The sequence below is a fragment of the Fusarium oxysporum genome, chromosome VIII, assembly GCF_013085055.1.
Source record: "Fusarium oxysporum Fo47 chromosome VIII, complete sequence".
NCBI lineage: Eukaryota > Fungi > Ascomycota > Sordariomycetes > Hypocreales > Nectriaceae > Fusarium > Fusarium oxysporum.
Window position 1 is genome coordinate 1,889,130 of NC_072847.1, and position 17,007 is coordinate 1,906,136.

General features: G+C 49.2%; 4 protein-coding genes across 4 annotated transcripts; 3 read left to right on the top strand and 1 right to left on the bottom strand.

Annotated features, from left to right (window-relative positions):
* Window positions 1-1,664: 1,664 nt before the first annotated feature.
* Window positions 1,665-3,035, top strand: FOBCDRAFT_142270 (uncharacterized protein; the record flags this gene model as incomplete). The annotated part of the gene is made up of 3 exons (XM_031188427.2): window positions 1,665-1,808; window positions 1,869-2,700; window positions 2,773-3,035. 3 exons carry the CDS (start codon window positions 1,665-1,667, stop codon window positions 3,033-3,035), a joined length of 1,239 nt encoding a protein of 412 aa, XP_031035692.2.
* Window positions 3,036-9,171: 6,136 nt separating this feature from the next.
* FOBCDRAFT_48201 (uncharacterized protein) lies at window positions 9,172-12,124 on the top strand. The gene is made up of 6 exons (XM_031188422.3): window positions 9,172-9,401; window positions 9,466-9,751; window positions 9,802-10,018; window positions 10,065-10,367; window positions 10,415-10,900; window positions 10,949-12,124. Exons 1-6 carry the CDS (start codon window positions 9,179-9,181, stop codon window positions 11,909-11,911), a joined length of 2,478 nt encoding a protein of 825 aa, XP_031035687.2. The 5' UTR covers window positions 9,172-9,178; the 3' UTR covers window positions 11,912-12,124.
* A 192-nt stretch (window positions 12,125-12,316) lies between these two features.
* On the top strand, window positions 12,317-13,190 carry FOBCDRAFT_205278 (uncharacterized protein; the record flags this gene model as incomplete). Its single annotated transcript, XM_031188421.2, has 2 exons — window positions 12,317-12,591; window positions 12,641-13,190. 2 exons carry the CDS (start codon window positions 12,317-12,319, stop codon window positions 13,188-13,190), a joined length of 825 nt encoding a protein of 274 aa, XP_031035686.2.
* A 104-nt stretch (window positions 13,191-13,294) lies between these two features.
* On the bottom strand, window positions 13,295-15,920 carry FOBCDRAFT_242678 (aspartic peptidase domain-containing protein; the record flags this gene model as incomplete). The annotated part of the gene is made up of 5 exons (XM_059610494.1): window positions 13,295-13,431; window positions 13,493-13,659; window positions 13,705-13,992; window positions 14,492-15,666; window positions 15,717-15,920. The coding sequence occupies 5 exons, from the start codon at window positions 15,918-15,920 to the stop codon at window positions 13,295-13,297; spliced, it is 1,971 nt and encodes a 656-aa protein (XP_059467758.1).
* Window positions 15,921-17,007: the final 1,087 nt, after the last annotated feature.

Consider the following 17,007-nt stretch of genomic DNA (forward strand, 5'->3'; position numbering starts at 1 on the left):
ACCACAAGCCCGAAACCCATCGGCCTGGGTCAGAGCGCTCCAATCTCGTGATCCCCTTACACGCAGTGGTGAGAGACTATGTGAGTGGCTTCTTACTCTTACAACGTTCACAATCACAACCACAACCACAACCAAAGTCGGCAATCTAGCGCCAAGCCACAGAGGCTTACCAACGTTGAGGAAATGCAGATCCAGTTAGGGATAAAATTTTATGCCCATGTCGAAAATTGTGGTCTGGCCTATTCAGGACAGTGTACTGTCAAGTATGACCACAAACTCATATATGTCTGCTTTCGTGTCGGTATGTATGCGCGTGTAAAGACAGATGCATATGCAATGATACCCCAAGCTCCGGTCTGGTCCTCGCGTAGCACAATCCCGTTCATCGCACGTTCTCTCTCAACCGCCTTGACTCCATCGTCCATACAAACAACGTATGTACATAAAAAGGGACATGCAGATGGGGGTGGAAGCGGCGAAAACTAGCTGACACTCCACACTCCACATCGAAAAGGCTGCCAATATCGCACACGCCATGGTGTGTCAGCCACCATGGACCTGGTCACCTTTCTCTGCTTCTCCAACTGGGTTCCTAAATTGTGAACTAAGAGCCATGGGCGCCAGGTCTTGGCCTCTTGTTGAGTCCCTGCTCCATGTCGATAACCACCCCTGATCCAGGAAGCGGCCATATCCCAGCAACCACCACGAGCCTGTCAAAGCTGTTCATGAGTGTTTTGGGATTGGTGACGTTTCTCTTGTCCTGAACGATACGACGCTAGGTTCTCTCAAGCCAGGCCATTTGTTTCTTCATCTTGCCCCATCCTTCATTCCCCCTGGCTTCTTGATCGCCCCGTGTACCCTGTTCAAGCTCGCATGCCTGAGCCCTTCAGGTTTAGACTGCCCGTCAGGTTGTTTCCTCCACACCTCGAGGCAAAGAAGTCTCCTTGGAGAGGTACCTGTCTGTATTGCTTTAAAGAACCTGGCATCCCAGTCCACAACGCTTTGTTCCCACGTCGTTGTCTGTGGCTTGGATGAGTTGGTTTCACTAATACTGCGACTTCTCCAGTTCAGCCCTGACCACTTTGAAATTCTCCGCTCAGACTGTTTATGGCCCTGTGTCTTCTGGCATTTCCTAACCTGGCTCCCTCGTCTGCGTTGCCCTACGGTTGAGTAGCCCCCACATGGGATTTGGAACAACCATCAAGGCCAAACGCCGCCATTATATCTGATATACAAAAGGCTTGGGCGTCCCACCAACGGCGAATAACCCCCGACTCATCGTTACTCTCTTGAACCACCATCTCCTTCTCTCCATCACTATCTTCTTGTAATACGACCAGGCTTAGTCCTCAAGACTGTTTGCCTGATTTCGCTCTTTACTCACCAACGCTGCTGTTTCCTCAACTGTCTATTAGATCAGCAACGTTGCGGACTGGACGATCGTTCAAGCGTTCCTTGACTTCACATTGCGTAATATCTCAAGGTACAATTCATCATTGATCAGTAATTGAGAATCGAATTGTCCGTCACACCGGGCAATAGACCACGATAACCGCTGCGCGGTCACTCCTCGCCTTGCTCGCCGTATTGTTATGGAAGATAGTCGTTCACTGTCAAAACAGTCTGAAACGAAACCACGAACCTCAGCTTCTCAACTTCCCAATATGTCTATGCTTGCTACAGCATCTCCTTCTCCTCACCCTTCATCCTTCGGCATGCCCCGTCCATGGGAAACCAACCGATGTCCCGACTATTCGCTTCGACCGAGGACCGAGAACGACAAAGTTGCACTTCCTTCAATTCGACAGGTACATTACATCGATTCGACAAGCAAACCATTATGTTACTGTTTAGCTAATATCTCACAGGCATTCCCCGAATTACAACTTCAGACCCAGCCGCCACATGATCTCAATACCAAGCCGCCGTCTACAGGGCCACCCTTGGGCGCACCACCATTGACCGCAGCATCGCCTCAATATATACACTCACCCAATTCTAGCAAAAGAAGGAGACTATCAATGGAGCGTGAAGTTGAAACGGAGAGAGTCCGTCAAGTACCACGCTTGTGCTACAGTCCCGATCGAGCTTCGCCCAGGCAGATTTCACCACACATACCTATCCAAGGGGGGTCACAGGAGAATTGGGCCGCTCCCACAAGGACAAGCCCGTTTCTGACAAACGGGTCAAATTCTCACTCAGCCCCAATGGAAGCCAGTGAGAGAGCAGAGTCTCGGCCGACGCTGCCCAGTCTTCCTCCACCACGTTCTTTGGAACGAGAACTACCTGTGGGCCGTGGCACAGCACCTTCAGACGGCTATCGACCACCTCAGCAGTCGATGTCACATTCACGAACTCCCATATCTGAGCCTGGCGTCTCACCATACCGTGAAAACGGTTATGGGTATCCTTACCACCACCCAACACGATATCAGTCACTATCCACGGGATCCTCTCACTCGTATGATCGGACACCTTTCACTCCAGGCACATATAATACACCTTACCAAGATTTTGTTCGATTTGGAGACATGAGCTCTGCCAGTCTCAGCGGTGATAACAAACAACGGAAGCGAAGAGGAAACTTGCCCAAAGAGACTACAGACAAGCTCAGGGCGTGGTTCGTCGCACACCTTCAACACCCATACCCTACCGAGGACGAGAAGCAAGATCTCATGCGACAGACTGGACTGCAGATGAGTAAGTTTAGCCGGACTAAGCCAAGGACGGAGAAGCCTAGTCAAGACTGGAAACTAACGTGTCCACCAACAGATCAAATCTCAAACTGGTTCATCAATGCTCGACGTCGCCAATTGCCAGCCATGATCAACAACGCTCGCGCCGAAACTGACGCCATGACGGGCGCTCGAGGCGGTGACCTAAAGGTCCTCGCCACAACAGAACGGGGTGACTTTGACCACTCCAAACGAGAGCCCGCTGGACCCTTAAGTGACGGTGAGGGCGCCACTTATGACGAGGAACTTGAGGCGTTGAGCCAGCGAAGGCCTGGCACCATCGGCAGGGGCAGTGTCTAAATTCAGGTACTATGAAGATCTGCATCGGCCATTATTTGAATGATCTTGTTTTTTCGGAGCGATACCCTTTTTCGGGTTTGGTATGGGAATAGCGCATTTTATGTTCTTGCTACTGTTTCTTCTGCATGTTCGAGGTTTTAGCCTCCAAACGCGTTTAGCGACGGGATATCCCTTGGGTATTTGGGCCATCTAAAGTGGGGATATTGTTTTTCCTCCTTGGTCAGCCATTGAACCTATGAGGAACAAAAAGCATGGAGAACGATCATCAACATTTCAACGAAGAAAACGCGATATATACGATAACAGCGTTTGCACGGAGGATAAACAGAGGATGGGTCTCCCGGATGAGCATTGGACTCGAAGAAGATTAGACACCTCGCGGACAATCTACGATAATCTAGGGGCTCATGATGACTTTGGCAAAAGGTGAACCAGACGCCTTCCTTGTCAAATCATACCAAGTCAAATCAAATCAAATTACAAGAAAAGGAAAACTTTGCCAATCAGGGATGAGCCAACTACAGACCACAGTACTAGGAAGCATCCGTCCGACAGTGACCTACCGTCTGTGCATGCATGGGTGGGTGTAAGTCCAGGCAGGACGGGTCATGGTAGGATTTTAGTTGATTCACCTATTGAGGACCGCTAACCATACTAAACAAGCTTTGATCTTAAGTGGGAATACCAATTATCGTGAATTTCCCGACCCCTGGTCCACCAAGATAATAACATGAGGCAGCCAGTCAGCCAGTCTTACCGATACCATCGCTAACACTCACTTATTACTCGCTCAAGAATCCCTATGTTTCTCAGCGCAGATTTAGGGGGACTATGTGGAGTCAATGGAGAGGATGATCTTAGCTGGGGCTATTTAGAATGTCACCGGTCATGTATAGCGTCAACGGCTAGCCTATGTTAGGAGCCACTGGTTTGATAGAACCAACTACCACCTCACTTCGAATCCGATCAGGTAAAGAAGGTCTGCCAAGTTGAGTGAGGAAAGGAGACCATGTTCCGAGAAAGGGAGCCAGGGACCAAGTTGAGGTCCGTGTTAAAAATGTCTTTGAACGGAGAGCCAGTCGGCCGGTTCTGTCATCCTAAACTGGGCTACGGAGGATTTGACGACACTGACTCTGTTAATGCAAGACACACCCGACGGCGATTCTCCGGTGCTCGGAAGTTTGCTGCAGCAGGAGAAGGCGAGGAAGGGTGTGGGTGGCATACATACCTAGCTACCTGGGTGGGAGGCTGGATGGTTGCATAAAAGACGAGTTTTTCATGACTTAGCAATGATGAGCACACATTCGATGGCAGTTATGCATGGTGCCAAGAAGGGAATCTGAACGAGAAAGACAGTGAGAAGGAAAAAGAGGTAGTATCCGATATCCATAGCACGGAGAGGCACGTTGTCTACTAGTCAATAGCAGACAATAGCTCATGGTTGAAGATATGCAGCAGCACCACCACCACCAACAGCAACAGGAACACCCACAGGTGCGCCTCTGCCGCTGCATGCACATATAGACAAACCTCATGAGGCGGCTGCCTTCCCAAAAGAGTAACTCATGCCTTGTGACGGTTTGGAAGCGACTGTGATGCTGTCACGGCCAGGTCAAGGGCGCTTGGGATGCGGCACTTGCAAAGGCCAGATCGGGCTTCTAGGAGCGCCCTGAGCCGTGAATGCCGCAAGGACATCTCCTTGTAAAGTTCAGTCGAACGATCTACGCATGCAGACCAGCTGGGAACAGGGATGCACACCAGGCATGAAACATGTCAAAATTGACCGGTGAGGGGGTGTTTCCAGGCAAGGAAGATAGGGCGACAGGGAGACAGGGCCTCTTGTGACCGGTCCAGGTGCCTAATAATATGCAAAAGGGCCTGAAAGTTGACTACTACCCCCAGGAGATGTGAGCAGACGGAAACAAGCATAAACCAAGCATCTTAGACAAGACGGCAGGTGCACTGTCCAGGAAGAGTGATAATGCCAGCCAGACTATGCATACATAGATCAAGTACTCATGTTTTGCCGAGCTTCCACATGAATTAGTATGACACAGCGGACCGACTTGATCTCATTTTCTGAGTCAATTGACAGCCAGTCACTGCTTTTCTTTGTGGTAGCTTGGCATAGCCTCCAACGGACAACAGGTGAACAGTCAGTCTGTCTTCATGGTATGCTCTGGTTATCATAATGTGCAGCAGTCACTCCGCCCCTGTCGCTGAAGTATTGTCTCGTGAAAGTCATTCGGGCATTGGCTTGTTTCAACAAATCTCACATGGTAAAGACCCCACAGCATTTGGCTGTACGGCTACGGCATGTCTGGTATCCGTTGCTAGTGTTGATATGTTATGACCATTGTTGATGACCAAGACTCTTCAACATAAGTTCCCTCCAGAGTTAAGAGTAAATGACACAAAACGGGCGTTCGCCGCGGCAAGATGCTGGTGGACCATGAGGGGCGCCAGCGACAGTCTGTGGCGGGCTTAGATGACAGCTAGGCTGAGAGGCGTACCCTTTTTCGTACATATGCTCGTCTGTGAGTACCACTAGGAGGCTAGTAGTCGTTATGGCTGCGTAGTCTTGGTAGTGCAACCGTTCGGTTGGACTCTTGAGGAAATTACTCTGGTTCAACTTGAAACTTGGCATGATGCCCTTGGCCTAGGAGCAATTTGAGCAACCTTAGCTGGTCCCTTTAAATTTCCCGTGCTGAACTAAGAAGCTCATTCTTCCATGTTCCATTGGTAGGCCGTTTGACGTGGTGTCCTGTTTCACTGGCCCAGAGCACCTTGAATTGATGGGTCGTTGTGGATGTAATGACTTGACCTCGTGGTAGTGGCTCACCAAGTTTCCCTCTCTTTCCTTGTCCATGGCACTGGGGCAAACAAGCCGCGTGGCGTGGCTGAAAGACAAGACGTTCCTCAGAACATCCTTGATGTGCCCGCCAAGGCGACATGTTGGCGATGATAGGTGGTTGACAGCTGAGTGTCTCAAAGGCAAGCATATGAATGTGGCCACAATTCACCATCGCTCGGGTCCTTGAATAAGCTGGATGATGCTGAACGGAGTTTCCTTCATCTCTTTGACTCCATAGTAAACAAAGCGGCGCAACTCGCAAGTTGCCGCAAAGACGTCGAGCTACAATATCCTTGATACCGTTTTTTCGGATCCGCTGAACCGAAACAGAGCTTTGGCATGCGAGTACTCTCATTGCGGTGAGGCTAAAGAAAGGTCTGAGACAACCTGCATCTTTCTTCGCGTGGCAAGCATGCTTGAAGGTAGAGCTTCCGCATTGACGTATTCAATTGCAGAGCATAAATTCAGCGTCAACTGGAGCCCCAGGTTTGAGATGCAGCGCGCCTCATTACCTCTGCAAACCAGGCGGCTTCAATGTAAATTCTGTGGCGCATGGGTGCTCAGGGCCCTACCGTCGATCCCTGATCACTCCAGAGCCGCCTCCATTATGTCAAAATGAACAACGTTACCTCTCAGTTCTAACTTTAGCCGTTCCAGGGCGGCGAATTGACTTTCTTTATGGGCTCGTGCGTGCTCGTTCATCCCATTTTGTGCAATTCAAGCGGTTTCTTCAAACAAAGCCACATTAATGGGTTCGAGCTGTTGACGCGGGTGCTTGATCATGCAGACACCTACGCGGCTAACCGCTCATACTCCTGGGGTCTAGTCATTGAGGCTTGTACGAAAGATGCGCAGGCAGAACAGTGAGCGTCACAGTCGTTTCAGACGGTACTGGCAGGGCTGATATAAGAAGGGCGAGGCGGCAATCCACATCGCCATTTTGTCCCCTGCCAAGTTAATCCCCGAGACCCCGGGCTACTATGTTGATCAGCTGAGCGTATGCTCTATGCGCGCCGGGTTATAAAACGCAGAGGATGTAAATTGAGAGCGCGAGATAAGAAACCACGGACAAGAATTCGCAACGAGAAAAGGACATGCGAAACAGGCGTTCAACGCTGTGGTCAAAGGCTATTCTCGCCAATGCCTTTCGTTTCAGGGCTGCGACACCCGCGCTAGATTCTGTGTCTCTTAATACCGGAGTTGCCAGAACCGTTGCTCAGGGCTGACCTCGTTGGCCTCAACGCCACCACCTAGTTGGAAGTGTGGAGACCTGAATGGCGTAGAGTCTAAGCCGATTTAGGGCTGCCGCTAAGCTAGGTGCTCTTTGTCGATCTTGGTGATCGGCCGGGCCTTCCAGGACCGCCAGTACTCCAAGATAGTGTTGAAGCCTAGCTGTCAATCGTCAGCGCTTGTCGAATCGGCAGCAGACGGCTAAGTGCCACATTTGTCCACCAGAGTGGGTCTGGCGGCCGTCGAGGCAACTCGAGAAGCCCTGTCAAAGTTTCTAGCTCGGCTGATGGAATGACTAGCTGACATCGGGAGGTGCAAACTATTCGGATTTTAAGCCCGCGATTCCCGTCGACAGAGCACAGCAAAGCACCGCACACACAATACGTATGCGTATGTACATATGGCTGGGGCGTGTCAGTCCGTGCCCTCATAGTTCTTGGACATGTGTACTGTAGTGGGAGCGATGGCGATGACAGCCACTGTTCCCCTGCTTTCAAGTGGCGGGAGCCCTGTAATACGACCGTCATTGATGGCCCAGTGACATCGTCTCATCCCGGCTGTAGCGCGGCAGCACCGAAGGGGCAAGAAGCGTGTTGTTCACTGAAAAGCGCAGTGACTGGGGGTTGTGGATGATGCTGCCCTGACACCTCATTGTGAAGTCAATCTGGTCCGAGAAAAGTCAAATTCTAGACTATCATTATGCAGCGCTTGAAACACGAACGCCTTTCGCATAATGGTGCGGATGAAGCCCCTGGCAGCGGCGGTGGTGACGATGACGATGACTGACGAGAAAGAGCTGAAAACCTCGTCGGAAAGAATAGAATAGCAAAGTGCTTTGATCTCTGATCTCGGACGACTATGGTCGAGAACGTTTACTAAACATGAGGGTTTTGAGTTCGCCCCTTGATCTCCGCCCTGGAAGAAGAGTCCGAGGACCAAGCTACTGATTGGACTGGGGCGGGCGGGTAGGAGCGGTGCTGGTGGTGTCGAAGATCCAGGTGAGTGAGTGCTCTTGTGTGTTGAAGATCTGATTGCCGAAAGGCCCAAGTGACATTCTCATCGGTCATGGGGAGAGGTCCAGTTAACCTTAGCGGAGAAAAGTCGAGATATTGTCGGCTGGGGTGTTCCGGGCCGCCTACACACAGAGCATCCGCCCCATACTGTATGGTGCATATACGGTACAGTGGAGCATGTTGAAGGGCTAAAGGTGCAGTAATTTGTTTCTGGTGGGTATGAGAGTGAGAGGGATACGGATAGAGCTTGTGAGGTGACAAAAGCTTTTCTTGGTTTAGCAAGGGACCAAGCTCTACCTACTGTAATCAAGACACAAGATAGCTTGTGAAGGTGCCTGTAGGTGTGGCTGATACGCAAGGGATGAAGAAGCTATCTCCTATCCGCGCCACATCGAAGCAGGAACGAGCAGCCTCTTTTTTTTTTTTTTTTTTTTTTTTTTTTTTTTTTTTTTCAATGGAGTCTTGGTGTTAAGGTTAAACGAGCCGAAACATCTACCGATACCTCAATAACAAGGCACACCTCTGGCATCATTACTTGTCAAGGTTCTTTACCTACTAAGGCATGCCTCGCATTCTGCGTCTTTTGCTTTAACTCTCGACAGTATAATTAAGGCATTTACGTCTCGGTCTCATCTTGCTCGCGTCTTCGCTCTTCGCGATCCAGTTCTTGTATCCTGACTCATCAGAACCTTTGTCGGGCTATTGTAAGCCTCTCGGCCTTCGGACAGTTTAGATTTCCGACGTTTGGTCTGTCAAACGACAAACCACATCAAAGCTTGACAACGTGAATATGCCTGTAATACGTTTCTCCATCGTGAAAACCCTCGTAATTGAGCCTTCATACGCATTCTGTTACTCGTCGGGATAACACGATAATTGCTATTCAACTGCTTCTCACCCTGTACCTACCTGACAAGGTTCTTGAGCCCCATCTCAAACCTTTATCCACCACGCGCGACACTTTGCAGCGACAGCGAACTTGGGATCTGAGGAGGAATAATCGGAATTATCATTCATTCATTGAATGACTATACTCGTTCGTCAAGATGCCGCCAGACACAAGCGAGCCCGATCCTTCCGGCCAACCTGAGTCCGCAAAGACTGAGCCTTTAGCATGCGTTTCCTGCAGAGCCCGCAAGTTGAAATGCGATCGCACGAAGCCAGCGTGCACTCGCTGTGTCAAGGTCTCAAATGAGTGTGTATATCCAGAATCACGGAGGAAGCCGAACTTCAAGAGAAGAAATGTCAAGGAACTCGAGGCTCGTCTGGGTAAGTATCTTGACAACAATCATATTGTAATCATGAACCACGAGTCGCTGATGATGTATCTCAGCTCAAGTTGAAGATTATCTCAAGGAGGTCAATAAGAATTCTTCAGAGGAGAAAACAGATGATGGGAGTCCTGTTCAGCCACCCCAGGCGAATGTCAACTTCTTTGATATGGACTTTACCCCTGGACTAGGTCAGACAATTAACAATCTGCCTGATCCCGACTTTTCGTCTTTCACATCACCCAACATCGTCCAAAATCCACAAGAGAGTCCCCAGTCTCTCAATGCGCAGTTGATGAGTCTAGGCATGACCGAACCTTTACCGCCGGACGATGTTATGGAAGAACTGTAAGAACGGTCGGTATTTGGACCTCCAAGATGGACGCTGACCTTCACAGCAACAATATCTTTTTTCACAATCAATATCGGATGATACCAATTATCCACCCGGGAAAATATCTCCAATCCTTTTATGGCCCTCTGCTCAGAAGACCCCCTATGTGTCTGCGATATGCCATATGGGCTTTAGCGGCCACTGGCAGTACCAAGTTTGACGAGTACCACGACGTCTTTTACCGTCGATCACGGGCGTACATTGAGGCAGACATGATGAAGGTGAGCGGTTTGAAAGTGCCTGGCAGGTCAATATTAACTATCTCAGGGACACGGGGATGCTTTTATATCTGTTCAACACGCGCAGACCTGGGCCCTCATAGCCTTTTACGAGGCAAAACACCTGCTTTTCACAAGGTCGACCATAAGCGTAGCTAACTCTGTACGACTATGCCACATGATAGGACTTGACCGTCTAGATGGGGATCCCCTTGGCATGCCACCGGCACTGGGACCTCCTCTTACATGGGCTGAATTGGAAGAGCGGAGGAGAATCTTTTGGGGGGTGTTTGCTGCAGATGCACATTGCAGTATCTCCACAGGATGGCCGAGCCTGATTAACTCGGAAGACGTATGACACGCTCTCCCCTTTTCTGAGCAACGCTGACCACGATTTAGATCGCGACAAGGCTTCCTGCCTCGGAAGAAGCATTTGTCGAAGATCGCAAAGAGGACGCTCCTTTCCTGGATGAGGCAATTCAAGGTGCTCAGTACACAGGGTTTGCTGGAACCATCCTTACTTGTGAAATATTCAAAATCATTCTCCGTCATGTTCACCGATCCAAGCCCGACGCAAGAAACGACGATCTAATGCATGGGTCATTCTGGACTCGACACCGTGATCTGGACAACACCTTATCCAGCCTCTTCATGTTTCTCCCCGAGAAATTCCGTCTCCCCGAGAATGTGCGAGACGTATCAGCACTCCACCTGAACCTCAATCTTCACGCCGCGATTATATGTCTGCACCACGCTGCCGTTGAAAAAGCGGACAAATACAACCTTCCCGATCACGTCAAGCAGGGTAGCGTTACTCGCCTTCGAGCGGCTGCTGAGGAGATTGTTAATATCATGCGGCTGACCGCCAACGGCACTCTCTTCTTTGTATGTCCATTATGTTTGTTTCTTGTATCTTGGCTAACCATTGTATAGAAGAGTCCATTGTCTGCTCTCTCGCTATACTGCACCACTACGGTTTACGTCTACCTAGGCAAAGAGAACCCGGTCAACGGCTTAAGCACAATTGACCTATCAAATTTCCGACTCATAATCCAATCTATGGAAGCTATCGCACGTGTGCACACCATCACACGAACGTTCTTACAGCAAGCATGCCTCGACATCGAAAAGAACGGGCTCGACTCTGTTATTCAAGTACCGTCATTGAGGAGATATCGAAACGCTTTTGGACCAAGCAGGTCGCGCATCCCCATGCTTGCCCGAAGCTCAGTTGCGGAGCATACTGGGGCATCGCCTATCTTGTTTGCTTCCAACTTCACCCAAGAGAAACGGATGGATGCTGAAAAGTCAAGACTGGACAAGGTGGCCAGCGCCATGTCGCTGGGAAAGACGTGTTATTCAGCTGTGCTTGGGGCCGCTGCTAGAAATGTTGAGCCTGCGGATCGACCAGATCCGGAAACCAATAAACGAAAGAGAACGAATGAAAGTCCTGGACCTGAAATTATGGCCAACATGCGAAGCAGCGATCCTCTCAACTTGAACTTGAACCCCAATTTCAGAGGAACGGGTATGTGGCCAGCATCATTTTCACCCCGCATGGCCTCAGGGGCTATTTCGCTACCGGATCGAACAAATTCATCAGCCGCATCTTCGCCAGCTAACCAAGGTTCAAACCAAGGTTCCTACACGAAGACGGTCTCCGGGAGTAGTCATACCTCACCTGATGTCGGCCTCGGGAACAGTGCAGAGGAAAATCGAATCGATTTAAGAGCATTTCAAGAACGAATTTCTACACCGATATGGCAATCTACCGAAGAAACACTCTTTGCACAGATGGCGGCAAATACTATTCCCCTCGGTGATGGCGATCCTTGGGGGATATTGAATGCTGTCGACCTCAGCTGGGATGTTGAAGGACTTCCAGCAGGAAGTTGAGAAGGATGGAGAAATTCGGATTGAGTTTATCTGTATTACTAGGATACGACTGGAGTTTTGGTCATTCATTTAGTGGACGCTGATGTGTTGAACGAAGGGGAACTTGTACGATATATACCCATGATTGTTGGAGATGACGACACACAACTCTTGTACTCGTTCTGGGACCATTTAGAGGAAATAAATAAACCAAGGGCCTCTTGAAATGACTAAGATATGAAATACTTATAACCTGAACTCTGCTCTTCGAGATCCAAATATGGTCAGACATTAGTGACCCCGTCTTATCCGAAGCTTTAACCCTTGTAGTTTTGCTCCACTCATCATGAGCTCAATCGTCCCCCCTTCAACTCTCATCCTCCTCTAAACTATCAGCCATTGACTGCTTATGAGCTGCCCTCAACCATGTTTCAATACGTGATTGGACTCCTGGCTATTATTCTGGTGTTCTCAAATCCCATCAGTGACTTCTTGTATCCAGACCGGGCCACCCGCATCAACGATGTCTCACCGCGCCCCAAGTTCAATGAGTCGCTCCTAGCTATCGATCCGCCCAATGCGACAGCGCCTGAATGTGTTCCAGATGGTTATGTTGCTAGAATTTTGAGCAGAGAGCCTCTGATAATTTACCTTGAGAATTTCTTGAATGAGGGAGAAAGGAAGCATTTGCTTGATATAAGGTAGATATGTCCAGGTATCGTGTCATGGTATGATGCTAATACTCAGTAGTGAACCGATCTTTGTACCTTCAACCATAACCAACAATGGCGAGGCCACCCATCGCGACTCTTCAGTCCGTGACTCTCACGTTGCGCTCATTCCCAGAACTGACCCCGTCCGCTGCATCGAGTCTCGTGCCCGCGCTCTTCAAGGCTGGCGTCCAGATCTCTGGATCGAGCGCATGAGGACTCAACGGTACGGTCCGGGTGGTCACTACAACCATCACTTCGACTGGAGCTCTAACACGCGTGGATGGGGCCGTGTGAGCAGTCTCATGGTGTGGGTCGAGGGTTCTGATAGTCTTAAAGGCGGTGGCACCGAGTTTCCCCTTATCAAGAGACCAGCGGAGACGGAATGGTGTCGGTTCATCGAGTGTCCTGACGGTATGGAGAAAGATAGAGGTACGGGTGTGACTTTCAAGGTTGTGCCGGGGAATGCAGTCTATTGGGAGAACTTTGCGGCGGATGGTAGAGGGTACGAAGGGACATGGCATGCTGGGCTGCCCGTTCAAGAGGGAACCAAGACTGGGTTGAACATCTGGAGTTTTGGACGAATCTAAGGGTGTTCAATGACTACAAAATGAGGAACGGGCTGAGAGATTGGAGCCGTCAATTATGCGTAAGAGTAGAAACATAATAAGATCGATACCATCTCCATCTTGACTCACTCCCATCTTCTCTCGCACTGTCCCATCCATCTTCCCCAGACAACTACCTTACCATTAATGGCTTCTGCGACTTGATCCCTGTTCGGTTTGGAGGTCTTGAACTTCTCGTCCAAAGGCTCATTTAGACCAATTACTTCATACCAGTCTTGCATCATGTTAATTCATGTATTTGCCCTAGAGCCAGTTATACTCACATCGATGAATGCCATGATTCAGAAGTGGCCGTGGAGCAATATAGATCGAGCCGTTACGACTCGCACCATAGTAGAAGCCTCCCGCGAGTCGAGTGGAACTCTTTTCAACAGGCTCAAAGTCACTCTCGACAACTCTTGTTTTCTCAGAGGGTATTCCCAAGTAAATTCTACAACAGTTAGCCTCATTCTTCCAAATTCAAATGTCAACTCACCCATGGCAAATTGGCGTTGTCAGGGGAGCATCTGGGTCCTCAGACACAAGTAACCACTCTTTTACACCAGAGTGAGGGTCCCAGGATAACTCGGGAAACTTGTGCTGATCACCGTGCATGTAGTCTTTCCCCAATGTTGCACCATCTGGGCCACAGTCTGGAGATGTGACAGCAAGTGTAGGCTCTGGATGCTCAGCAAAGGCGGGGGTGGTGAAGAAAGCTCTTGCATCTCTGCCCTTGGAGTTTTTGAAGAGCCAAGAAGCTGCAAGCTCGATATAAGCAGTCATTCTGTACCGTTTGACGTGTATTGGTTTTAGTTGAAATGTCTACTGTAGCATGCCAACAACAGCAGAATGAAGTCTTGGGGTTGAAAGCTTGGGCTTGCTCAGACAAGGGACAGTATAAATATATATGATGTATACATGGGGTGGAAACTTTATCTCCGTAATGTAACTTTGCATGCCATATATCAGTAACACAGCGAAGAGTAGCTAAATGCGACCTTTCGGAGCCGAATCGGCAAACGCAGATCAGATCACTGCCATCGCTCAGGTATATGTAGGATAAGTTGGAGCAAAGAAAAATCCATTTAGAAATCAATAGAACATCATTCCTCTTAACGCGTGTCTATCTCGACCCAATACTCCTTGAATGTAGCCCAACAGAATAACCATGTAACACCATAACATCATGCCAAACCAGACGCTAAATCATGATGCTTTTCTCCAGAAACCTTCATAAGCCATGCACAACGTTAACACCACGTCAAATAAGCATCCAAGCAAACCCGAGAGCAAAGGCCCCAGCAACCATAGAAATAGCTGCGTCGCCTCCTAATGGTGCAAGTGACGCAGCGGCATTTTCCTTGTTATCAGAAGAACCACTACCAGTGGCAGTAGGAACCGGATGCTTTCCGGTACCGATCTCGAGAATATGCGATTTTGTAGCGTCAAAGTTGCTCTGTGCTAGTGAGATCTCGTTATTCTCAAGATCGAAAACAACGTAGGCGCTTCTGAGAAACGTGTCACCCAAGATAGAAATGTCTCCTGTCGTGGGTGCTATTCCAAAAGTACAGGCTGCCTGGCCATTGTCGAAGGATAATTGGCGCCCTGTCACATCGGTGAAGTCAAGGACCAGCTCGCTCAACGGTACTGAGATCTCTGCCGGGTCTTTGAACTTGAACGTCAAGTTTCCTGAATCGTTTCCAAGATCGCAGGGAACGTATGCGACAGACTCTCCCTCCTCGTACTGAGCGCCAACAATATCATATATGTCTGACGTAAGTGTGGCGGGGAGATATGAGAGTGTTGAGCCAGAGTCGAGAATAACAGCAAGGTCAAGGTTGTCAGCGATAGTTTCTGAGTCTGCGCTGACGCTCTGTAGTGTGATGGAGAGCTCGGCAAACTCGCCGTTAATCTTGTTGATGGGGAGAGTGACTAGATCGCCGGTATACTGCTCCTGGTCCACGCCTCCAAATAGGATGGTTCCGGTGGCAGACTCGAGGTCGTTCAGATACAAGCTGTACGCATTAGAAGCGATGAGACCTTTGGAAGCCAACTTGGCCGGCAAGTTATCGTAAGCGTCTCGGTTGAGTTGGCCGACCTGAGCTTCATTGCTCTTGTATCCGATACCAAGGACGCCTTCGTTGTCAGATGTAACATATCCGATACCAAACTGTAAATCTTCAAGCTTTACACTACCCATGCGGAACGTCTCGGTAGCATAGTCTCCGGAAGCACCAGAGCCATCGGCATATGAGATGTTGAAGTCGCTGTTCAAATACTCATAAGTCGACGACTTGTTAGGACTGTATAGACCAGATTCGCTGCATATATTGGCGTGAGTAGAACACAGTTTTGAGCCTTGTGCGTTGACCCATAGATCACTGCTTCCAGTGTCGAGATGAAGACGGAAATCTTGAGGTGGCGTTCCCAATGATGCATTGAGGAAGTAAAGAGATTGCTAGAGGAGGTCAATGGTTGTGTCTCTGTGTTGTTGTGGCAGATACTTACTTCATTGTCAATACCAATGTCTATTGTCCCGTCTCTCTTGCGAAGACGTCTTCGATCGTTGGAAATAGGATCAGATATTGTCCGCCTCTGAATCTCCACGCTCATAACACGAGGCTCGAGGCCATTGTCTCTCTTGTTAAGAGAAATTCCTTCAGTGAGTGATAGTAGAGAGAATATTAAGGAGGATAGTTGAATGGACTTCATGATTGAAACCTTGTAAGTTGATCTGTCGAGCTCATCCATCAACTGAGGGTATTGATCCCTGTGTTTATATCCTGGCCCCAATGTACTCCGCCCCAACTTAGATTACGCCCACAAGGCGAACTCGATAGTATGTTGCAGTACCGATATTTGGTCATAGATAGTCGATGTTACTAAGGATCTTGCCGCACATCCGCGCGGGAGTACTAAACTCTCGCGATGTCAACGTCACCTTGAAGAGCAAACGTCAGAGCACCACCTTTCGGCACGGAAACGCCGAAGTAGCGAGGAACAATCCGAAGAGAGAGAGGGAGAGAGAGAGAGCAATGAAAACATGTCCGGTATCTGTAACAACCATTCATTGTGACATTTGCATGCATTTTGTGTATAACATTTCCAAAATCCAGTCATGCCATTTACCCCCTTGATCGATCTAAGCTGTAACAGAATCATCTTTAGGCGCCGCACGAACCAGTATAGTTTGCATATTCGAAACACCTCGAAAACGTCGGGATGCCTCTCATCCCATCTCATCTCATCGGACATAACTCAGGATACGACTCGAGTTAATGCTGAGGGGTCAATAAGGAGACGCGCGGCCGGTAGAAACCTTTAGAGATTGTTCGGGAGATAGAGCGGACACGTAAAAGGCGGAAGATCCGGGGTATTGGGTACTACTAAGTTAGTATCATGCGAATACTACCGGCGTCCATCCTACTTTACAATCTGCTGCTACAGTAAGCAAAACTGTAAGTATAGTTATTATTAGTTAGCGCTTTATCCACAAGCCTCTCTGTGAAACGTTTACATGGGCGTCTGACTGGCGCATGCTTTATGACGTGCCATACGATGCAATGGTCCCTGCAGCGCTTAACCACGGGGCTATCTCTGAGGCATTGTGTCACAAAGTCTTTCTCAAAAGAGAAATCTATTCGATTCTAGCTGAAGTTATCCAGCAAGGTAGGTATTCTGGAAAGGTCGCTAGTCAGTTGGCATCACATGAGAATCTGATGGCGATGCTGACGACAACTTAAAGTGGCTCAAGGTGCCGAACTTCCGATTGACAACGGAGGCCACTCAGTGGTATTTC